Raw genomic sequence first — 22,657 nt, 5'->3', positions numbered from 1 at the left:
AGAGGGAGGTGGTATGGTATTGTCACATACCCGAAGAGAAGCGCGGCAATGCGCTACGGGCGGGCCAAGTGACCCTCTGCAACAACCGCAGCAGCAGCCAGGAGCAACAAGTCGGGACTTACGTTGAACTTACTTACCTTCAAGCCCACCTCCCTCTCAACCCTACTTCCTCCCCCCCCCCCCTTCTCTCTATTCTCCTTCAAGCTTCCTCACAACATCCCATACATCGATACATCTTCAATCATGGCGGACAGCGAGCTCGCTCCTAAGTTCGCCCCGTTCTTCTCCTTTGTGAGTGGTCTCCCATGAGCTCCAGCTTCCGTGCAACTATACTAACAGACGACTCTAGGCCGGCATTGCTGCTGCAGTGAGTTCCGACACTCCTCGATTCTGACCCGATAAAATGAATGCTAACGACTGGCGGTGAAGATGGTCTTCGGATGTATGTGGCTTCTCAACTTGGTGGATAGTGGAATTGTCGATTCTTGATTGGGAGCGATGGGGACACGCAGCTGACAGCTTCACAGCGGCAGGAGCAGCTTACGGCACAGCGAAGTCGGGAATTGGTATTGCAGGTGTTGGCACATTCCGATCTGACTTGATCATGAAGGCAAGCAAATCCACCTCTCGGCGGTTCCGATGCAACACAAGCTGACCAACTCGATCGATCCTGCAGTCTCTCATCCCCGTTGTCATGTCCGGTATCATTGCAGTCTATGGTCTTGTCGTCGCCGTCCTTATCTCGCAAGCACTGAGCCCGTCAAACAACCTGAGCTTATACACGTATGGTTGACGAAATAACCTGGAAGTGGAGGACTTGGTGGCTGACGGAGAGGATATAGTTCGTTTATGCATCTCGCAGCTGGCCTGTCGGTCGGATTGACCGGTATCGCGGCCGGCTACACGATTGGAATTGTTGGTGATGCAGTATGTGCTCCTCCTTTCCCTCCGAGATCGCAAACGCAAGATATTTTGGTTCTAATAAATTACTAGGGTGTTCGGGCTTACATGCAACAATCCCGTGTCTACGTGGGCATGATCTTGATTCTTATTTTCGGCGAAGTTCTTGGTCTTTATGGGTATGTCTGCTAGAGAAGAGGAAAAACGAGGAGAAGGCCCGGGAATAAGCCGTCTTCAAGGTCCTTTGTGATACCATGATGCTAACTCGATACTAGTTTGATTGTTGGTCTCATCCTGAACTCGAAGTCTTGAGCGCGCGCTTTTCATCATTTCGCAAACGCCTTCTCTATGATCGCTTCCCCCTCTCGCGCACTTGCATGATTCCCGTCCACAGGTGGATCGCATTAGGCCACACCCAGCGTATTGGCGACAGGAGGGCCCTGCGCGCTAGAAGATCGAGACCAGGATCAAGACCCAGACCCTGATCCAGATTCAGATCCTAAATCCCGATCCGGGCTGGCTGGCTCTGGAATCGCAACGACTCTATTGCTGTTTAACTCTTCTCTTATTCCTCTTTTTATTTTTCGGGATGTATTATAAGGGGGCCACATGTTCGCATATACTAAATTCGGGACGAATAGCAGGGCCCAAGCCCGAAGAATTAAGATTCAAGTTCCGATTTATCACCGTCGTTCTCGCTCACCTCGGGACTGAACTAGGAAAGACCGTAGCCCCGCCCCCATAGAAATACGTCAGAGCTGGCAGAACTCTCCTTTTGCCATCTCTTCTGCCCCGCGATCCTTGCGAAAGGCCCCTCCCATTCTTCTCCGCGCTTTTACCCCAGGGGATCCTTATTCTATAAATGACCTTTGTGTTGGTCTGAATATCGCCCCCGGATCAAGCTGGCTGCCGACGCGAAACTGGTGGCGCGCTAACCGGGTGGGCTCCTATACTTTTCTTTTCTTTTGCCTGATCTTCCGTCCGAGTCGCGGAGGGAAGACTACTATGCTCTGCTGTTGCAATGGCCACCGGAGCACTCCAACATTCGGCACCAGGTGATGTACAAGGCAGTACTATCGCCTCAAGATCCAACGAAATGCGCCCAAGCGATACCCACCAGCGAGACAAGCACCTCGTTCAGTCGGGCCGTCCTCCGCAGCGATCCGCAAACCCGTTTCTTGTCACTGAGCGCCGCGAGGAAAGACAGCTCTCGATCTCGTCGCGAAGTCTGCATCTGAATGATTTTGTCCTTTTGAAGACCCTAGGCACAGGTTTGAACTCCCTTCCTCCCCTCCCAAGCCGCATGCGTCTTTTATAGAATCTCACCGTCGTTCTTTGGCTACATGCTAGGCACATTCGCTCGAGTTTCCCTCACAAGACTGAAAGATCAACCGGACAAGAACAAGGTGTATGCGCTGAAGGTTCTGCGCAAGGCTGATGGTTAGTATGGTCCTTATCGCAAATCTGCATGCGATCAGCGCTGACCATGCGATCTATCACCAAACAGTGATCAAGCTGAAGCAGGTTGAACATGTGCGCAACGAGCGCAAAACCCTCGCCGCAGTAATCGGACACCCTTTCATCACAACCCTCGTCGCATCTTTCTCGGATGAACAATGTCTTTATATGCTAGTACGTTGGGTCTCTCTTACCTAGTCTTACTCCTGGCCCCACGGGTTCTTGCAGCAGTCTAATCGCTAGCAGTTGGATTTTTGCCCCGGAGGCGAGATATTCAGCTATCTCCGACGCGCCCGACGTTTCAACGAAGAAACATCGAAGTTCTATGCGGCCGAGATCACCATGACTATCGAATACCTCCATGACGTACAAGGGGTGGCTTATCGCGACCTAAAGCCGGAGAATATCCTACTTGACGCAAATGGCCATATCAAGTTAGTCGATTTCGGATTCGCAAAACAAGTACACAACCGGGAAACCTACACGCTCTGTGGTACTCCGGAATACTTGGCTCCGGAAGTCATTCATAACAGCGGCCACGGACTCGCTGTTGATTGGTGGGCTCTCGGAATCTTGATCTACGAGTTCCTTGTAGGGCAACCTCCATTTTGGGACCAAAGTCCAATGCGTATTTACGAACAAATTGTCGAGGGACGCCTGCGTTTTCCACCGAACATGCCCCCCCGCTGCGCAAAATATTGTCTCTTTGCTCTGTAAAACGAACCCGTCGGAGCGTTTGGGCTATATATCGGGGGGGGCTCGGCTCGAGTCAAATCCCACCCTTTCTTCCAAGGTGTTGCTTGGGACGACCTCTTCTATCACCGCGTCAAAGGCCCGATCATTCCCCGAGTATCACATCCTGCGGATACGGGTAACTTTGAAGAATACCCGGACTCCGACAACCGAAATCAAAACCTCTACACCGATGACCTTAAGAAGAAGTTTGAGCCTCTTTTCAGCGACTTTTGATAAAAAGAGAGGCTCTTTCTCTCATCTTCTCTCTTCCGTGTTGCTTCGTGCATATACTTCGTTTCGGCAACCTATATATTTTCAACACGGGTTGGGCTGAGACCGCACAACCCACCGGGCTGTCGCCGTCACCGTCGCTATTGGACACAGCAACGTGCATCATCCCGGGTCTCTAAAGCCGGTTAATGCGTGACCACCTCCAGTTTTTCTTTCGTTGGGCTATTATCAACCTTGGAAAGTCTGTAACTTCACCCTTGACCCGATATCCCTTACCTTCGCCTTGGATGGCGACTATCCTCCTACAATACCCCCGCTCGCACAATACCTTATACCCCCAGGGTAATCTCTTTGGATTATACCTTCTCTCACTTTCAAATCAGGGAATTTACGCTTGTCATCTGACGAGCACGAGATTCCCTTCTAGCTCTGCCGTTACCTTGAAGTCACCGCCTAGCCTGCTCTCGAGTCTTATAGTCCTGGTCTATCGAATAGTCCCCAACTTGGCGATTCTATTTCGGCTTTGATCTATCATCGACCGGTCTGTCTAAAAATGCCACAGCTATGCCTGGACATTTCAAAGCCTGAAGATAGGGACGCAATAATCAAGTGGCGTGTTTTTTTTTTCTCTTTCTTTTTCACCTTTTTTGTTGGGTTTATGCTTAGAATGATTGCACAAACCGACAAGTATATATATATACTACTACTTCAACTTCAGTTTCGGAGATACTCCAATTTTATTTCCCTGTCCATGATCCAACTTGAAGAAGATTTTCGCACCGTCACCACCACTACTGGTACTACTAGTACTGGGTAGTAGTATCATAGTAGTATCTAAAATTGGAAGATTTTTTGAAGTCAAGCATCAATCAAGGATAAAAATATATTCTCAAGCCTTGGAAGGTTCTTTTATCTAGTCATTGGAACGTCGAAAGAGCAATAAGCTTGAAGCAAACAAAAAAGGGGTAGTTTATAAAACATAATAAGTATGGGAATCATATGTACTACGGATCGTGAAACATGGACGCGCTCATCATGATAAATACATTGTCCATGCCTGGGACGTATCCAAAAAAAGGCTGCTTGCAGCTCGATATCCAGGAGGACAAGAATGGTCACAGTTGGTGAGAAGGGAAGGGGGAGGAAGGTGGCCGGTAGAGTCTCGCAGTTTTCGACTCGGCAATATGTTGGCTGATGCTCAAACAAGGGGTTTCTTTCTTTGTTTGGCCAGGCATAGGGCAGATATCTCGTCGGAAAGGCAGGACAAGGGTATTGTTAAAGCAAAGCATCCAAAGCGGCGACAGATGGGACTTTTGGTGTAACAGCAGTGTTGAGAATTTGCCTCATAGAGATGGGTCCGTCTTCCACGTGCCTGGAGAAAGAAAAATCGTTAGATTATGATTTCGGGTTAAACAAAAGATGTGAAATGGGGGGAAATGACCTACCATCGAAATTGTGCTTTACAAAGGCCATTGGATGATCGGTATCGCCCGCGTTCATCTGTCCAACACCAGGGCTGAAACTCGTAATTGGCAAGACGACCACATCGCCGACTTTGCGGTGGGTAGTTTGACCGGAGAAGTCTTCATAGGTGACATTCTTCTCCCCGGACACGATATTGAAGTAATTCGGGTCATTGAAGTAGCGGAAGACCGCATCAGTCCAGGCTCCGGGCCCCGTAAACTCCATGATAGTCTTATCCATCTTGCCAACCTTGAGAATCCCAGCTCTCTTCATGCGCAACGTTTCCTCTGTAATATAAGCGACCATATCGCGCAGGATCGGATGGCCCGGTTTGGAGACAATAGTCCATTGACAGAACTGGATGCGACGTGAGTACCAATCATGCCAGTCCGGTCGATCGGGATCGGCCTCGATACCGACCATAAATCCGATTGTTGAGCGGTCGAGTTCCTCTGGTAACCAGTAATGAGCAGGCTTGAGTGCTCGGGTGTCGATGTCGCTATAGACTCCACCGCGAGCAAGTAGTACGAGGTACCGGAAAAAATCCGCCTTCATCACCGCCAGCGGTAAGGAGTCATAGGCCTCAAAAACATCCGGCATCGATCCGTATAGATACTCGATAAGATGGCGCTGGGTGTCGTCGCCAATCACCTGGTGGGTGAAATATGGGTTCATCTCCGTCCATGTCGCCTCGACCTCGCGCAGGTCTCGATCAAATCGACTCGAGGACGGTGCGTACTTCCATGTTTGCCAGATATATGCAGGGAAATGGGGCTCGAGATTGTAAGGGAATTGGTAGCGTAGACGATCGCGCAACGGGGCTGTTAGCGCCGGGCCGAACAGCTGTTGCTGTCGGGACTTGGCTTTCTTTTTCGGGTTGAGCAGCAATTCCTGTTCCTCTGCAAAGATATCTTGCACGGGCTTATATCCTGGCACCCCAGGAATGTCAGTGGCCGGCCGGGTCGAGCGGATGATGAATACAAAGGCGACCAGGCAGATAACGGCGAATACGGCCTTTCGGAGCGTCGGCATGGTGGGCAGCGGGGTTTTGTGCGACCGTGCAACCAGTTCTAATTCCTAGCCCCCCCTGTCAGGATAACGACAGCCACGCGCACCGTTGAGTCGGGCTGCTAACCAGGACCTCTGCGGGTGGCGTGGGAGGGCGAGGCGCAAGGCGCGAAGCTCGGCGATTCGAGTCGGGTTTGGTTCGGTTCGGTTCAAGAGGGATGCGATCCGAGAGGCAATTAGGTTGCCGGGGCAGGATCGTAGGTATGCGTTCTGAGATTAAGCTTCAGGCGATCGGAGAATTGGCATGGCGGTATTCTCCTTGGGGCTGGTGTAGCGTGCTAGTAAGAGTGTCTTCCAGAATGCGACGCCCGCCGCAAACAGAAATAGGAGGTACCACACGGTAGTATCGATCAGGAACCTGGGCCCGACCACAAGGGAATATATAAAATGGAAAATAGAAGAGTTCGAATGAGAAAAGAAGCCAGAATGGTTTCCCTCTCACTCGTGAACGCACTAGTCAGTAACGGTCAGGGTTGGAAGTGGACGAATCGTGGGAAGATTGCGTATGCCAACGCCAACATCTCATCTCGCTGGTGGATCCCTTTCACGTGGCCCGCACTTGCAGCCGCCGAGACTACGGAATTATTTTCGGCAATCTTTCTTCTTCAAGTTTCCCTCATTGTGACCCTTTGGTGAACAAGTCTGTTTAAACTACTCGTAGTGATATCTGACAATCTGAATCCAGTTTAAGTTGTTCCCCACGATTGCGCCATTGCGGCCCCGGGGGCGATCGCTCTCGAATTGGAGACAGATACGAGGCTCAACACAGCAGTTTGATAAGCTGATCCTGAGCTTCCTATTGGAGTTGAACTGTGCAACTTCACGGGGATTGTCATTTCTCCATGGATGTCTTCTTCGGTCTGTTCTCTTCTTGAAGGCGCCTGCTAGCGTGACTGGCGTCGGATAGTTGCGTCGTCACTACGCAGTATTGGTAGTCCAACGCCCCTTTAGGTATGGGATCGGCCTTTTCTCGAAGACTTGAAACATTCATCTGCGCCCTTGGGTTTCCCCCTGGAGACACTTCATGTACACTAGGTGTCAGAGTTGGAGCCAGCAGGTAGTACTACTAGTAGTATCCCAGGGGGCTTCTTCACCGATGATGAACCTGAGCTGTGTATCCGGTCCTAGTGCCACACCTGGGCACTATATAGAACTCACAAGCTGTATTTAGCCCCGAGCCTGTATTATACTGCACTAGCAGAAGAGCCGGCCTTGCTTTATTTGCAGAAACTGCAACCGGCCACTGCGAATACTTTGGTCAAACAAGCTTCGGCGCGCTGGGACTGCCAAGCCAGCCAAGCTCCGGTTACGCACGCACACTGCTAGCACGAGGCAACAGAAACCAAAGCTTTGACTTCCAAGGTTGACAATAGGTACGGTGAACGATAGACGCCACTGGACGTATACCTTGATTCTAAGTGACGAGCGGTCAGAATTCCAAAATCTGGGAATAGACATATCGCAAATCACTAGGATTCTCTATACAAACCTACACATATATACTACTACTATCTACTAGTAGAGTCTAGTAATCATGAAGCAATGTTATCGGTTACTAATATTCCTTAGGATGGATTCGAGCCGAGGCCAAAAGGGGCGACAACCCTAAAGATTTTGTTGTGGTGACCCTGATTCCGCGATTTCGCGCGGTCGAAGACATTTGGATGCGAAGTTTACTCCGAGGACCGGTCACATGGAACAGATAGACAAGGGAGAAGCCGATACTACTACGTAGTAATATGCACACTAGACTCGCCGGCCACAAATATTGTTGCTTGCACTCTCGAGCGAGCAACTCTCGAGAATTCCAAGCTATTCGCAGAAGCATTGACCAGGCGATAGTCACAGCGTTTTGCTTGCACATTTTATGGCTCATGGATTGTCTAGAAAGAGTCTATCACCAATACTGTCCATCCAGATTACCCAACATCAGACCTAGAAAGATAGGGACTTGAAAGAAACGGTTTGTCGAGGTGGATGATGATGATGATGATGATGATGATGATGATGATGATGATGATGATGATGCAGGAGGACCAGGATAAAACGCAATCACGCTCGACATCGCGGAAGTTTCGACTCTGGCCCAGCAAGAACTAGATCACCACATCAAATGTAAATTCTCTCAACATCTCCGTAATTCGAACGGAGTACGGAGTATGTTGATCGATTCAATCATGCTGCCTGATGGTCCCGGCGCTTGCCAGTGGTGGAAGACACGCCACGATTCCCCACACTCCCGGGAGCCCTGAGTTATCCCCAATGGACGAGCAGACTGAGAGAACAGACGCAGGAGATACTCGAAGGGTGACTGAATCCAGAGGTCGTAAATCGGAATGATCTCGCCCATGCAAAGATTTTCTCAATAAAGAAAAACCTTGCTCTTCGACTGCATCTGAGCTATCCAGACGGAACAGCGTGAACACAGCAACGAGAGAGATCCAAGCGTGGATCAACAGGGGCCCGCACTAGATTGAAGCCCACCGGCAAGAATGGATGACAGAATCATCTTTCGTCGTGTCCATTGGCCCGGTCGCCTCCTCATGGACCGACCACAAAAGCTTAGCCAAGACTCGATTTCTCCTTGCGCCTTAGCTTCTTCGACACAGTCAGCGAGTGTCCCAGCTGTACTCCGTAGTGGTACGAGTATCTCCAAAACCGCCCTATCTGGCCCCCAAGGGATTTTCCCTTGGGGGTTGATGGTCTCATTGCCGTCAACACTGGTGTGATTTCGTCTGCGCCTCAATCAAAAGAAAGACCCCTCTTTCCAAGACTTTTCACAGTCTGAATGGCCCTGCATCTGCCCCCACGCCCCCATTAAAACCTTACAGCCGGAGGGGTCCAGATTGGTATCTTTTGCTGTAAGCCAATCCTGTCACAGGATCGGCCCATCAATCCCCGTTTCACATTTGATTCTCGCATGAGCCGCCCCCATGCTCTAGACATCCCTGGTTATTATAAAAAAGTCGCTCGCCCATCCATGTACCATGTAGTTTATTTCTTCCTTTTTGGACCCTGGACCCCGGGATCAGCACAGGTAGTTCAGAAGGGGTGGGGAAACAACGGATTGCAATGGGCAGCATCGTTCTAACTTGTGTACACTTTTCCTATTTCACTCGTTCTTTCGCACTGCCACACATCTGGTAGTGTCCGAGTCGGTGTTTCCCCGTGCAAGTTATTTATAGCCAGCCGGTTATCTCAGTCAAAAATTTACCCGACTTCTCAAGCAAAACGCAGTCGAGGTTCATTCGGCGCGACACAATGCCGAATTCCTTCACAATTGGGCAACCCAATGCTCGCGAAGCCTCGGCAGGGCAATTGTCAGACAGCGAGGGAAGCAAAGCGGACTTGGAATCGAAGCAGCCGGGGGATATCCAAGACGAAGGCGAAGGTGAAAAGAAGGGCCTCTTTGCGCGGCCCTGGTCGCGAGGGCAAATTGGAATATTCAGTGCACTATTGTTCGTGGGACTCGGGTTAGTCGCCATCATCATCGCTCTTCCGATCATTTTCACGAGAAAGAAGAAACCGGACCTGGGAGATACATACCATCTGTATCATTCGAATCATGACGACCCCAGTTACAAGATCAAGGAGAATCGTCCCGTCTTCGCCATCCATAACTTCCCAGATCCCGGTCTTCTCGAACACAACGGCACATGGTATGCCTATGGAACAAATCCCAAGAAGCATGATCCGAACACTATCCACATCCCTGTGGCCACGTCCACCAACTTTGTCAACTGGACTCTGCACCACGACTATGACGCGATGCCAACTCTCGGCGGTTGGGAGCGTAGTGTCAACCACTGGGCACCAGATGCGATTCAGCGGGTAAGAGGGACAAATCGTCCAAATCACCGAGATCGATATAGCTGACAATTCGCACAGGACGATGGAAAGTTCGTGATCTACTACGCAGGTCAGACAAAAGATTTCAAAACACACCACTGCATCGGAGCCGCCGTATCAGAAGGCACCGACCCGCTTGGTCCGTACATACCTCTCAACGAGTCCCTCGCCTGCCCACACAAATACGGCGGCGCAATCGACCCATCACCCTTCAAAGACACAGACGGAACCTTATACGTCGTATACAAAGCCGACGGGAACAGCGTAGGTAGCGGAGGATACTGCGGCAACAGCCGTCTTCCACGAAGCTCCGTCCCTATAATGCTGCAAGAGTTGAAAAGTGACGGCATCACGAAAGTAGGCGAGCCAACGACCATCCTCAACATCAACGATTCCGATGGACCGCTGGTCGAAGCTCCGGATATCATTCGCACAGCTGATGGCACGTATTTCCTCTTCTTTTCGTCGCATTGTTTCACCTCGCTCGGGTACAATGTCAAGTATGCCCACGCCAAGTCCGTCAAGGGACCCTATACCAGAGCCGGGCGGCCACTCCTGCAGACGACGGATTTCCGTTTGGAAGCGCCCGGCGGCGCCACAATCTCGAAGGATGGGACGAAGATGGTGTTTCATGCGAATTGTGATGGGTGGAGATGTATGTATGCCTCGGCGATCGATATTCGAGCCGTGAACAGCACGGTCGTCTTGTCGTCTCTCGAGTTCGAGGTTTCTGGGAACAGCACGACGAATACTAGTTCCAACACCACCTCGAGTGTTTCGTCTTGAGGCTGGTGTGGCGTGATCTGTCTGTTTTTGCTTGTTAGTGTTAGCATTGCATCTGGCGTTTTGAGCGTTCGTGGCTTTGTCGAACAGATGATACCCGCGCATGGTTGATTCATGGGCATATTCGCAAGTAAGGAGGTGTTTTGATAGAAGATGAATTGAATATTCATTCCCCATCTCCAAGATCTCTTCAATCGCATGTAGATTCCAGAGTAGGCCGAGTGCGAGCGCGCACTATTACCGAGTCATCTCGTGCACCGTGTCGTCTATGTTGAGGATTGTGCATGTCACTGGCGTGCTGCGGAGAGAGAGGTTGAAGTTCGGGACAGAAGCAGTTACTAGAGAACATGAGGAGATCCAAAAGCTACTCGAGTCTACAATGAAAGGAAGCACTACAAGATGGAAACGATCTCAGACCAACAGTTGTATTCTCGACTCGAAGTTGATACAGAAAGAAGGGAAACAGGAAAGGAAAATTGTAGATTCTCGACTGCCCTCAGATTCTCAAGCGCAAAGCTAAGTCAGCGAAGACCATCCGATTCCACTCCGAAGAGTGAGGCGGTCTCTTTTCCATGAGTGTCTTGACTTCATCACTAAGTAGTCAGGAATCAAACCGAAGAAAACACCATGTCAGAGCGTGGAGGGCCGAAGCCTCCGCCCACTTTGCCCTGCCGGTGCAGCTCCGAGTCCAACACCTGTTATCCAATAGATCTTGTCCATGGATTGACCCTCCTTACCCTCCTTCCAGACGCCGTAGGAAGGAGTCTGCGGGTTCCTGTCGCTTCCAGTCGAGTAGGAGGAGCCGGGCGGCTGTCGTTCCAGTCGAAGAAGAAGCACCTCCCAACCACCCGTTGCTTCTGGCGTCGAGATCTTCCAGTCGAGGAGGAGGAACCCGATTGTCGTCGTACACCAGTCGAGTAAGTGTACGAAAAAGAACTGTGAAAGATTAGCGCAACCATAGCCTCAGTCATAGGCCGGAGCTCCAGCTCAAGGGCAGTCGAAAGTGAGACGGGGTAGGGGCAGGAGAAGAGGGAAGAGAGTGAGCTCGGCTCGACGGCCTGAGGACCAAGGGTGTGGAGGAGGGAATAAAGAAGAAGAGAGATCTGAGGGCAGGGCAGGGTATTTATTTGCCCTCACTACGTGTGACCCCCCCTTCAGTCGTTTGCATGGCCGAAGTGAGGCCGGATAGAGGCATTGCGTGCCTTCCTACTTTGGACGTGCCTTCTTACTCTGGAAGAAACATTCACTGGGGAACAAGTTTAATTGGTTTGGCAGTGACGTACACTTCAGGCGCCAGCGACAGCGACAGGAACAATGGAAGACAATGGAAAACATGACACGGTGAATTGAATTGATTGGATAGATCGAAAGCTGCAAGAGCGCCAGCCTCCCATAGATCAGATAGTGAATGTGAATGCCGCACCCTCGGATTGAAAACTACCTTTTGGTTGTCACTCGTCACCGGCATGCTCAACGCCGTTGCCCTCGTGGGGTATACAGACGGAGCAATGAAAATGGATTGCCTCGGAGTAGTTGCTAGACGGGGGATTCTCGTCATTGGGTGGGATTGCGAATTGGGGAAGAATTGGTGGTTAGGGCTGGATTTTGCGATGCACCGCCTGCCAAGAACTCGAATGTATTGTATGAGTAGATTGGCACGAGAAATAGGTCGGGATGATTAATGCTAAATTGTAAGTCGTTCATTAATGTCTTTGTCGATCAGATACTGAATGTACACGCTCATCAGAGGTACAATTGGCATCGAGGTCCAACGTCAACACGGGACGTGCCGGGCATTTCGGCAGGCCGGTTCGCAGCTACCATGAGATGATTGGAGCAAGCCTCTTAGATTTCTGTTCATGTTCTCAGTCACCCACAGACAAGCAGACGTGACTTCCACAGGAGCAACAGCGAGGCCATTGAGGGATGTACTCCGCCGCCTGATCCAAGTTTCTTGGACGTGTCGTGAGAAGCTCTTGTGATGGTTATCGTCATTGAGGCTGAAAAAAGCAGTGATGCTTTATTTTCCACATCTACGCAGAAAATGTCAGTTTGCGACCATCTCCCCAATTTCAACCAGCTGTTGCGACGACTCACCTGCGATGCAGATATTGCTGCGGAGAAAAAGAAACGCGTCGTCAGGTTTGACGTTGGCGTTAAAAGGGCCGCGGCTTCGGGCTCACCGCTTTGCAACCGAATCGCTCCAATGGTGGAACCGATGAGCACATGGCCTGCAGAAGCGCATTCTTATAATAGAGGCCCAATTACCCGGCCCTAAAGAACGGTGAGTGCTGCCCAGATCTGGACGCTGTCAGATTCTACTATGGCTCCCCCAGGCTCTAGGTGGTGGCAGGCACCTGATGAAGGTGATCTCGACTATGGATTTGATTCTGACGATTTGGATACTAGATTTGCCCAGCCTGAGCGCAATCCCCACCGAGTGCTCCCCCAAGACCGAGAAGCTCCCGACGGAAACGCAGAAGGAGACCGAGATACACCAAAGCCGGAAGAGAAAGGCGTACTTGGAAATATGACTTCGTGGTTGCATCGCCAGGCTGGTTCGTCCAATAATCAGCTTGCCACAACCGCCGTGCTCTCCGGAGCTGCAGTCGCCGGTGCAATCTTTGGATATCAGGCCTATAAGCGGACCGAGGCTGTTCATGACCTCAAGGCTTCTATCCCGACCCTTGACGAAGCGCACCATGCGGAGAAGGTAAGACTTTCAAGCTCTTCTGGTGGGGGATTGCAGGGTGCCAAATTCGCGATGGAAGAATGCTGACCATAATCAAAGCTCACAGAATTTGGTATCGCCGACAATGGAATTCCAATGAGCAAGGAGGATGAGCGTAGCGCAGCTCTAGCTCGTCGGGCGCAGAAAGGCGACTATGACGATGGTATTGTTGTTCACACCTCTCTGGCGAAGCAATGAAGCTAACGAGTGGGACGTGATGAATAGATCTGATCTTGGAACAACTAGCCCGGAACCGTGTTTTCCTCACCGACGACGGACTTGCGAAGCTCCGAGCTTCTTACATTGTTGTTGTGGGTTGTGGTGGTGTTGGATCGCATGCCGCTGCCGCACTAGCTCGCTCAGGCGTGGCCAAGATCCGTCTCATCGACTTCGACCAAGTCACGCTTTCATCACTCAACCGCCATGCGCTGGCCACACTGGCTGACGTGGGAACATCGAAGGTACACTGTATTCGGAGGAGATTGGAGCAAATCGCTCCATGGGTCATGTTCGACTGCCGCAACGAACTTTTCGGCAAAGAGGCAGCCGATTCTCTCCTTGGACCTTGGACTCTGACACACGAGGGAGAGGGACGACGACCAGACTACGTGCTCGACTGCATCGACAATATCACGTCGAAGGTCGACTTGCTACACTACTGTCACACCCACTCGCTTCCTGTCATCTCGTCCATGGGGGCAGGCTGCAAGTCAGACCCAACTCGTGTCGTTGTTGGCGATATTTCAGCCAGCACGGATGACCCTCTCTCGCGCAGCACTCGCCGCAAACTCAAGGCCAAGGGCGTTAGCTCTGGAATCCCGACAGTATTCTCGACCGAGAAGCCCGGTCCTGGAAAGGCTAGTCTACTGCCTCTCCCCGAGGATGAATTCGCCAAGGGCAAAGTTGGCGAGCTGGGTGTTCTCCCCGATTTCCGAGTTCGCATTCTTCCGGTTCTGGGAACCATGCCTGCGGTATTTGGCTACACTGTCGCCAACCATGTCATCTGCAGTGTATCAGGATACCCGATCGACTACACTGTAGGTGCGAAAGGCCGGGAGAAGCTGTACGATGGTATGCTGGCTTCCTTTCAAGGTGCCATGGAGAAGCTGAACCGACACATGGCTGGTGAAGACCCCACCGGTCTCCGCCTGCCAGTCAGCAAGGACGATATTGCCTACTTGACGGAGGAAGTGTGGCGGGGAAGAAGTGCCATCAGTGGCTTATACAATCGCCTGGTGCTGATGCCGTGGGAAATCCCAGCGCGTGGATTTGCCGTGGACGCAGATATGGCGAAAGAAGGACAGAAGTATATTCCTATCGATCTCAAGGATCTGGTTTGCATGACCAAGGATGAGGCTACCCGTCACGAACGTGAGGTTCTACGTGGGGATAAAAAGGTCGAGGAGCTCTATGACGAGACAGTGCTGCAACGCGTGAACCTGCGGCGACAGGAGGCAGATGAGCTAGAGCAGTATCGGTGATGTGTGTAGATGGGATAAGATATCATGATCCAATGACTGGTAGAGCATTTAATTTGAATTTCCAATTCAACCTTGAGTAGTAAATATGGTAGCCTTATGGGCTGAGCGGGTCGATCAGCGGTGATCCACACGCCTCAAGCGGGTCCCGTGGCAGTTCCGAATCCGAGTCCGCCAACACTCCCCGGTCCAATGCGGCCAAGGATAACAAGGACAACTGACAACTGCGTCTTTGCCAAGCATCGTGGCTGACACCCCCAATCCTTCTCCTCTTCCGTGCTTCTTCTTCTTCTTGACATCTCAGTCCATGTCGACTCATCTTCCGGAATCGTGATCATGGCCTCACAGGACAAATACGAACTTGAAGGTCCAAATCGCGATGCCGACTCCTTCCACCACCACGGTCGAAAACGCTCCACCAACGGGTTCTCCCGCCTCTCCAAACCCCTGATCAACTCCGTGCGCAATGCATGGCAATCCTCCTCCCCAGCCTACCACCCTCTCACCTCCACAAACGAAGACAAGCACCCGCGCTGGGTGCAAATGGCCCTGTCAGTCATTGCGGCGCCACGATTCCGCCGATACGTGATCATATACTTGACGCTCTTCCTACTTGGCTGGGCAGGCTGGGGACTGGTTCTTTCGCCGCATCTTCAGGACCGCGCAGATATATCTCGTGCTCTGGACGCCAGTTCAAGGACGACTGGGTGGTTCGGGACAAATGCGTTGCCGAGGTTTGATGATTTGACTCTCATTCAGACCCTGGACCCGAAATTCCTCCCCGGTGGTCCGGTTGACGTGGAGACTCTTGGTGCAGGGTCTCGGAAACGTTTGGTTGTTGTCGGAGATGTACATGGGTGTAAGGATGAATGTAGGTTTTGTCGAATCGGCGGACGATAGTGCACAGTGCTGACTGACATGGTGGTACAGTGTCTGAGCTTCTAGAGAAAGTCTCTTTCTCCAACGAGGGGGGCGACCATCTCATTTTCACGGGCGACTTGATCAACAAGGGGCCCGATAGTAACGGTGTTGTGGACATGGCGCGAGAGTTGTCGGCATCGTGTGTGCGTGGAAACCACGAAGACCGAGTCTTACTTTTGCGGAAGGAAATGGCGGATACGCAGACTTTTGCGGAGGAGCAAGATGTGGGCATCAATCTTTATACCGAGAAACAGTTGAAGGAACGCGCTTTGGCTCGCGCTTTGAGCGATGAACAGGCGGAGTGGTTGGGAACTTGTCCGGTCATTTTGAATGTCGGCCAGATTCCCACTATGGGCCAGGTCATTGTTGTTCATGCTGGTATTGTTCCGGGCGTGGAGCTTGAGAGGCAAGATCCGTCTCTTGTGATGACAATGCGAACCATTGATGTCGATACACATGTGCCGAGTGAATCGAGTGAAGGTCTGAAATGGGCCAAGGTAAGAAAGACATGCCATTCCAAGCTGAGGAGCAACTCGTGCTAATATGATCCAGATGTTTAATAAACACCAGTCGAACTTGGAGAAGAGTCTCTCGTCATCAAGTGAAGACCCCCGTTCCGGGCTTATGACCGTCATCTACGGCCACGACGCCAAAACCTCGCTCAAAATTCGCACATATGCCAAGGGCCTCGACTCTGGGTGTGTGAAAGGTGGTAAATTGACCGCGCTTGTCATCGAAGATGATGGGACGCAAAACATCGTCCAGGTTAAATGCCGTAATTACTCAAAGGGCTAAAAGAAGAGAGCCTCTTGTGTCTTTTTTTGATTTGATATTGTCTTAGCCCTTCACTATTGCATCTACGGGCTGGCGTTTGGTTCCAGCGGCTCATGGTATATACATAATCACCATGCAGAGTGTTTGAGATTTGCTTCTCGGGTATATTCTATTTTGCTGCATCTTGTGGCGTGTGTCATATTGACTTTGTCTATACTAGTATACCTGAACATGAATACTATTTGAACACAATTCCAAGGTTGCCCTCAAGAACATAGTACAAGTAATCTAGACTCGAAACTGCCCAGGTGCCAATACTAATCTCTAGTAGACACGTCCAAGGCTGGCTACTCTCTGTTCATACTACTCCAGGGCTGGTATCTTGATAGACGGCCAAAGGGAAGAGAAAATAGGTTTACACTCTATCTGCGCGAACTCCGACATCTAAACTCCTACCGATCTATATAACCAACGCTCGATATATGCTACAAATGTCTTTCCAAACAGACCACGGTCTATCATGATCTTAAACCAAATCCAATTATTCCGGGCTATACCCCGAGGTAGCATTGGACCCGGGAATAAGATACTGACCAGTAACCCGCCAGGTCGCCGCGTCGGAGAAATCCTCATACCAAACGCCACCAAGGGCATTGATATGCACATAGCCAAAGCGGAAATACTCCTCCTGGCCCGAATGTTCTCGCTTCCAATCCAATGCAGGAATCGAGCTTTGGTCCTTAGACTTGAACTCCTGGTAGCGCAGGACATCGTTGACGATGACGCCAATACCGTCGACGGAAGGAGGAAGGTCGGGGAAGTTGAAAATGACGTGGTTCAGGTCTGGAATTTGGGGCGGGTCGATGTTTGGAGGGATTGTGCCTAGACGCCCGCCGTCTAGTAGGGAAGCGGGTGTTTGGAGGATGGAGTCGAAGCCCCACCGCGCGATACCGTTGATGAAAAGACCGACCAGGATACCTTGGAATAGAAGGCTAGGTCGAGTTTGGAGGGTTGTGCCTGGTAGGAGGAGAAGGGAGAGAATATAGTGGTGGATGCGGAGATTCATGTTTGGCACGGCGACGAGGATGAGGACGCCCAGGACGAGAGCGCCGTATACGCGGAGTTGGGAGAAGAAGCGACCCTCGCAGCGAAATCCCCAGGCTTGGAGGAAGGTTATGAAAATCAGGCAGCTGATAATTATTATCAGAGCTGGGATCGCGCCAGGTTGTTGTTCGAGGTCGTGGGGTGTGAGGCGGGAGATGGGGATGCGGTCGAAGGTATCTGTGTTTAGGGCGCCAACCCAGCAGCCGCCCAGCCAGAGGACTGTTTTGTCGAGATGTGCGTCCAGGTTTTGTAGTGTGCGCCAGACGCAGAAGTAGTATAGAACAAACCCTACGAAGGCACCTGGCAGGAACCGACCCAGTCCTGTCGAGACGAGGCTGTAGTAGCCCGACGAGGATGGTGGGTCGGATGCCATGGCCACCTGGAACCAGACTATGAAGAAGATCGAGGCATAAAAGGCCGGTGGCGAGGTGATGGTCATGGATAGGATGATGGTCACGACCAAAGTAAATGCGAATAGTGACCAGCGGATGTCGGAGCACTCGACGAGCTTGGCCTCGCTGGATCCCGAGGAGCTGGCTTGTCGGGTCACCTTGAAGGACATGGGGAAATTGGACTGGAAATCGATACTACCGATTCCATTCTTTGTCACGTTTTCAAATTTATCCTGTAGACCAGTGCGATGAAGGATACCGCAACCACCTGTCGCATCATCGATAACTCCTGCGTGGAGAGCCGATGCGCAAATAGACGAGTCACCACGATAATGGCCGCTCATAGGGCCATTGTTTTTAAAAGTCCTACCGCCGACAACAAGGGGGCGGTAGTTGTACTCTTCAGCGCCTACAGTGTAGGGCTCTAGCAGGATGGCGGCCAAGCAGCCAGATGGACAGCGAAAAGCGAAGGACTGGTCATCAAATGGACGACAAAGATCTCCATTCAGACCGCATTCAGTTGCATTGCTCCTAATAAAAAAGAATCAGTATTCGGTTCCGATTCAAACCCCCAGCCCGATCTTAAGGCGGTTAAGGTGAGATTGACGTACCACAAGCGCGCGTGACACGACAATTTAACCGGTTGTCCATAACCCAAAATCTCTTGGTCTGAGATAGAAGATTTGACCAAAGAGAAAAAGACAGCAATCCAAATTATCAGCACGCTCACCAACAACGCAATCTTGGCCGTCGGCCGCTTCACCCACCGATCGACCAGACGCGCCGGCGCAGCCTGCCACTGTGGGAACCACGGCTCAATGTGGTAAATGTTGGGAGGCACTGGCCCACGAAGCCATTGATAAAAGAGCCAAGAGCTCGAACAATCAAACGGCGGATCGCGAGCCGTCGCGGTTGACCTAGGCAAATCCTGGTGCTGGTAATCCAAATCCGAGAGTGTGGACTCAAACGAATTACCACGATCAAAATCATCCGGTAATAAGGGCACATTGCCCAATTCTATATCGCCAATTGAATCGTTGCTGAAGCGAGGCTCACGCGTGCCCTGAGATTCAGGCTCAGGCTCAGCATCCTGATATCGCGTGTTTAGCCGCCGCTCGGGCGCAGTGATTGGGTTGTCGGAATGGCTGAGCGAAGATGGGGACTCGTCCCTTTGTTGCTCGCCTGCGGGTCCTAGTTGCAGTCGCATTTTGGCACGACCACGACTTCGAAGTGAAAGAAGTGATCGTGAAGAGACGACGTGGAGACTCCATTATGCCAAGCTGCTAATATCTTCTGGGCCCGTATTTCGCCTTAGTCATCTGGCGTGATGATCGACGAGGTGTTGCAATTGGTGAAGCATTGAATGTTTCATGTTCGTTTCTGACCTGCTCAAGTGGAATAACTGTCCTCTTTGGTTTTTTTCGTTGTCGGAGCTGTGACTTGCTGGAGGATCTGTGCATTGGTGGAAAGATCGTGGGGCCAGACAATGCGCTAGAAGGCCCCCGTGGTCGGTTGCCACCGGAGATGGGGTTAGGCAATGCGCCTTAATCAGGGCTTATGCTCATCGGGGTGCGTAATATCATTGGTTCGAGGTTTTCTTTGAATCAAATATCCAGTCCAATGACTTTGGCAGAGATTTACCCTGTAACATTTTCCAATTTCATGCCTGAGTGCCTGAGCTGAGCTGCCTTGGCTTCCTAATTGGGAAGTTCAGCCCACTCAAGTTGGTTTTTTAGAGTTCACCGGCTTGCTCTAGATTTGAATGATTTTAAGATCAAAGCTATTGAAATACCCCCTCACATCCCATTTCTCTCTTGTAATCTAGTCTTCACTGAATATCCCCAAGCCTACATACTATCCTCAACCGTCATGTCGCAATTCAGCTTCCTCAATTCGTCCAATGCCGTTCCCGGGAACGGATCACTCCCAGACACTTTCACAGTCACTGCACAACCTTCAACGGATGCATGGTCAAATCCACCCCATACCGAAAGATTTAATGCGCCAATTCTGCATCGTGATATGCCCCTTCTAGCCTTCCAACGAGCCCAGGTCACCATCCACGCCGATCTGACGCAGAAGTATGACCAGGGAGGTCTTATCATGGTCGTCAAGGGAGAGGATGGCTCTCGCAAGTGGGTGAAAGCAGGTCTTGAGCTTGTGAACGACGTCGTTCATTTGAGCACTGTTTCGAAAGACCGAGGCTCAGATTGGTGTTTTCAAGCCGTGCCTCCTGGCTGCAAATCGGTGACGCTAGAGATGATCAGAGAAAAGGGCGATACCCTATGGATCTATCTCCTTGATGGAACTCGCAGGATTCCCCAGCGCGAAATTACTTGGATCTTTCAAAGTGCGGAGACTGAAGAATGCTTGGTTGGGGTTTATGCCGCGAGACCATCTAAAGACGGTGGCGATGATCTTAATGTACAATTCGATAATTTGACCATTGATACTATTTAGAGATTCATTGATACATGTCACGCACTGAGGTATTTTGGAGAAGGAAATTAATAAAGAAGTAATAAGATTGACTTCCATTTCGCTGTTGTGGGGACGGTGGAATCGTCTTTTGAAACCCAATAATCTCGATACCCATAACTTCCACTGGCAGATGAATTTCATGGTTAAAGGTCAACGAACTCATCGTATGACAGATATGTATCCAAGATATTTCTACTGCCTTGTGTGCATCTTCATCGAAACAAGGTTATCCAATTCACCCAGCTCCTCCTGAGACAAAAGGGTAAGTCTGTCTTGAGGCGAGCCTTGACCACAGTGTTTAGGGCCAATGAGCCCCCAGTAGATATCATCAAACAAAAATATCCTCCTTGTAGCAAAAAAAATCGAAATCAACCCTTCTTCTTGGTATATCTACCCACGTATGTACTAAACGTAGTTACCAGCTGAGCTTACAAAGTAGAAAGTGGAGGTGGAGCTAGGCCGCTGTCAGCTGACGTCATTCCTTCGCAAGCTCGATCGCAGCTTCTCATTTGAAAAGTTGCGACTGCCTTTTTGCTTTTCTGCTTTGCTTACCTTTCCCCCCTTGACTTTATTTTACTTATTTTACTTCTCACACTTCTCACGCTTCATCTATTAATTCTCTGCCTCTTCTACCTATCCTCCTGCGATCGTTCACTCAACCAGTAACCTACTTCTACGGACCTTCAGCAACTGCCAGCTGAGACATTCAACGCCAGGGAGAGCCCGGACGAGCTCCTACTAGCCAAAATGCCTCAACTCTTCCCTACCAACCCCTCGGAACTGATGGTTATCCGCAATGTAACACCGAACGTTATCACTATGAGCCTGCCATTCGCACGATTCGGCATTATGCGATTCGGTGGTCGGGGAACGTTAGGTAAGTGAAGTTGGCCCTTACAGCATGAAAGAGCTGGCACATGCCACCTCGAGGCCTTTGCCTTCTGTTTGACTCAGCTTTGGCCATTTCAATCGAGCATGGGCTAACACACCTTGCGTGACGCAGTCAAGTTAGCCACGGGCTCCCTCGCCGTCTTCTCCCCCGTCAGCCTCACACCAGAGGTGCGCGCAAAAGTCGATTCTCTGGGTGGCAACGTCCGGTATATCGCCGCGCCCGATCTCCAACACCACCTTCACATCACGGCATGGAAGAAGGCTTTCCCGTCGGCACAAATATTGGCACCCGAGGGCCTTTGGGAGAAGCGCCAGTCGAACGCAGATTTCCGAGACACCCAGTTCGAGCACGTGTGGAAAAAGGATGCGGAACCTCCGACGATCTCGGCAGAGTGGGACGCTGAGTTTGAAACCGAATATGTACATGGCCATGGCTCGCGCGAGCTCGTTTTCCTGCACAAGCCTTCGCGCACGGTCATTGAGGCCGATATGCTCTTCAACCTGCCCGCCACGGAACAATACTCCAAGACCGAGGATCGGGAGCCACTTAACCTTGCGACCAAGATGGTTCTGCCTTTCCTATCTACAAAGGCCGATCCTGCTACCGCCCAGCGATGTTTTGCCTGGTACGTCCTGTCACCTCACGACCGCGACGCCTTCACCACCTCCGTTCGCCGAATCATGCGGTGGGATTTCGACAGGATGATTCCGTGCCATGGAGATGTCATCGAGACCAATGCCCGGTCCGTGTTCCAGAACGTGATGGCTTGGTTCTTGAAAGAGGATCAGAAGCATGTCTGAGATGGCAGCGCGTTATGCTGGGGACGACCGAGCTGAACTAATACGTGATGCTGTTTCTCTTCTTATAGTATCCTTTCCTGTCTGTTCTCTCTTCTAATGGCCTGGGCAGTCTCTCGTGGTGTGTGTATATGTAATTTTTCAAGGGGTTGAAGGTTGTGGACTTTGCCTCATTTGTATCAGTAATCATGGAAGCCAAGACTATACTATATTACCTCCTGGCAAACAAAAACAAAACAAAAACTCCAAGAAATCCAAGACAGATATAGAAATAGGCAACTTCGTTATATTCCTAGTACTTGCAGTACTAGGCACAGTGGTGCACCGCCCGATCATGTGTGGGGGGTGACTACGCATCGCCTCAGCCACTGAAGCGACCTAGTCTATCTATCCCAGTACATACCCGACATTGGCTTCGCAGGCGAGATTTCCAAACGAGAGATCGCTCGTGCAGAAGATACTGTGAGGGACACCTGCACTGTGAATCAGAACAGACGGCACGTATTGCCGAGATCAAAGTTACCAAAGCATCAGCTGCTGTCATCGTACAACACTCCACCCTCGCCCCACGTCATAGGGCTGAAAGCAAATGAAGGCAA

At 50.9% G+C, this 22,657-nt stretch overlaps 10 protein-coding genes across 10 annotated transcripts; 8 read left to right on the top strand and 2 right to left on the bottom strand.

Annotated features, from left to right (window-relative positions):
• Window positions 1–243: 243 nt before the first annotated feature.
• Window positions 244–1,212, top strand: N7481_013076 (V-type proton ATPase proteolipid subunit; the record flags this gene model as incomplete). The annotated part of the gene is made up of 8 exons (XM_057272295.1): window positions 244–291; window positions 350–367; window positions 430–442; window positions 528–610; window positions 677–783; window positions 843–927; window positions 994–1,079; window positions 1,176–1,212. 8 exons carry the CDS (start codon window positions 244–246, stop codon window positions 1,210–1,212), a joined length of 477 nt encoding a protein of 158 aa, XP_057116483.1.
• A 709-nt stretch (window positions 1,213–1,921) lies between these two features.
• On the top strand, window positions 1,922–3,327 carry N7481_013075 (cAMP-dependent protein kinase; the record flags this gene model as incomplete). The annotated part of the gene is made up of 5 exons (XM_057272294.1): window positions 1,922–2,171; window positions 2,251–2,340; window positions 2,408–2,532; window positions 2,605–3,058; window positions 3,092–3,327. The coding sequence occupies 5 exons, from the start codon at window positions 1,922–1,924 to the stop codon at window positions 3,325–3,327; spliced, it is 1,155 nt and encodes a 384-aa protein (XP_057116482.1).
• A 1,392-nt stretch (window positions 3,328–4,719) lies between these two features.
• On the bottom strand, window positions 4,720–5,820 carry N7481_013074 (glycosyltransferase family 32 protein; the record flags this gene model as incomplete). The annotated part of the gene is made up of 1 exon (XM_057272293.1): window positions 4,720–5,820. The coding sequence occupies one exon, from the start codon at window positions 5,818–5,820 to the stop codon at window positions 4,720–4,722; it is 1,101 nt and encodes a 366-aa protein (XP_057116481.1).
• Window positions 5,821–9,117: 3,297 nt separating this feature from the next.
• N7481_013073 (glycoside hydrolase family 43 protein) lies at window positions 9,118–10,491 on the top strand (the record flags this gene model as incomplete). The annotated part of the gene is made up of 2 exons (XM_057272292.1): window positions 9,118–9,687; window positions 9,745–10,491. 2 exons carry the CDS (start codon window positions 9,118–9,120, stop codon window positions 10,489–10,491), a joined length of 1,317 nt encoding a protein of 438 aa, XP_057116480.1.
• A 624-nt stretch (window positions 10,492–11,115) lies between these two features.
• On the top strand, window positions 11,116–11,495 carry N7481_013072 (uncharacterized protein; the record flags this gene model as incomplete). Its single annotated transcript, XM_057272291.1, has 2 exons — window positions 11,116–11,405; window positions 11,462–11,495. The coding sequence occupies 2 exons, from the start codon at window positions 11,116–11,118 to the stop codon at window positions 11,493–11,495; spliced, it is 324 nt and encodes a 107-aa protein (XP_057116479.1).
• Window positions 11,496–12,811: 1,316 nt separating this feature from the next.
• Window positions 12,812–14,700, top strand: N7481_013071 (tRNA threonylcarbamoyladenosine dehydratase; the record flags this gene model as incomplete). Its single annotated transcript, XM_057272290.1, has 3 exons — window positions 12,812–13,201; window positions 13,280–13,382; window positions 13,466–14,700. 3 exons carry the CDS (start codon window positions 12,812–12,814, stop codon window positions 14,698–14,700), a joined length of 1,728 nt encoding a protein of 575 aa, XP_057116478.1.
• Window positions 14,701–15,033: 333 nt separating this feature from the next.
• Window positions 15,034–16,413, top strand: N7481_013070 (putative serine/threonine-protein phosphatase; the record flags this gene model as incomplete). The annotated part of the gene is made up of 3 exons (XM_057272289.1): window positions 15,034–15,568; window positions 15,628–16,115; window positions 16,171–16,413. 3 exons carry the CDS (start codon window positions 15,034–15,036, stop codon window positions 16,411–16,413), a joined length of 1,266 nt encoding a protein of 421 aa, XP_057116477.1.
• A 520-nt stretch (window positions 16,414–16,933) lies between these two features.
• N7481_013069 (LCCL domain-containing protein) lies at window positions 16,934–19,095 on the bottom strand (the record flags this gene model as incomplete). The annotated part of the gene is made up of 2 exons (XM_057272288.1): window positions 16,934–18,419; window positions 18,500–19,095. The coding sequence occupies 2 exons, from the start codon at window positions 19,093–19,095 to the stop codon at window positions 16,934–16,936; spliced, it is 2,082 nt and encodes a 693-aa protein (XP_057116476.1).
• A 662-nt stretch (window positions 19,096–19,757) lies between these two features.
• Window positions 19,758–20,348, top strand: N7481_013068 (DUF1349 domain-containing protein; the record flags this gene model as incomplete). Its single annotated transcript, XM_057272287.1, has 1 exon — window positions 19,758–20,348. The coding sequence occupies one exon, from the start codon at window positions 19,758–19,760 to the stop codon at window positions 20,346–20,348; it is 591 nt and encodes a 196-aa protein (XP_057116475.1).
• Window positions 20,349–21,116: 768 nt separating this feature from the next.
• On the top strand, window positions 21,117–22,061 carry N7481_013067 (uncharacterized protein; the record flags this gene model as incomplete). Its single annotated transcript, XM_057272286.1, has 2 exons — window positions 21,117–21,246; window positions 21,373–22,061. The coding sequence occupies 2 exons, from the start codon at window positions 21,117–21,119 to the stop codon at window positions 22,059–22,061; spliced, it is 819 nt and encodes a 272-aa protein (XP_057116474.1).
• Between the last annotated feature and the right edge of the window lie 596 nt (window positions 22,062–22,657).

The sequence above is a fragment of the Penicillium waksmanii genome (assembly GCF_028829765.1).
Source record: "Penicillium waksmanii strain IBT 27052 chromosome Unknown utg000010l:1.0-3698451.0:1.0-3701458.0, whole genome shotgun sequence".
Lineage (NCBI taxonomy): Eukaryota > Fungi > Ascomycota > Eurotiomycetes > Eurotiales > Aspergillaceae > Penicillium > Penicillium waksmanii.
Note: the sequence above shows the minus strand (reverse complement) of the source record. Positions and strands in the feature narration are given on the sequence as shown.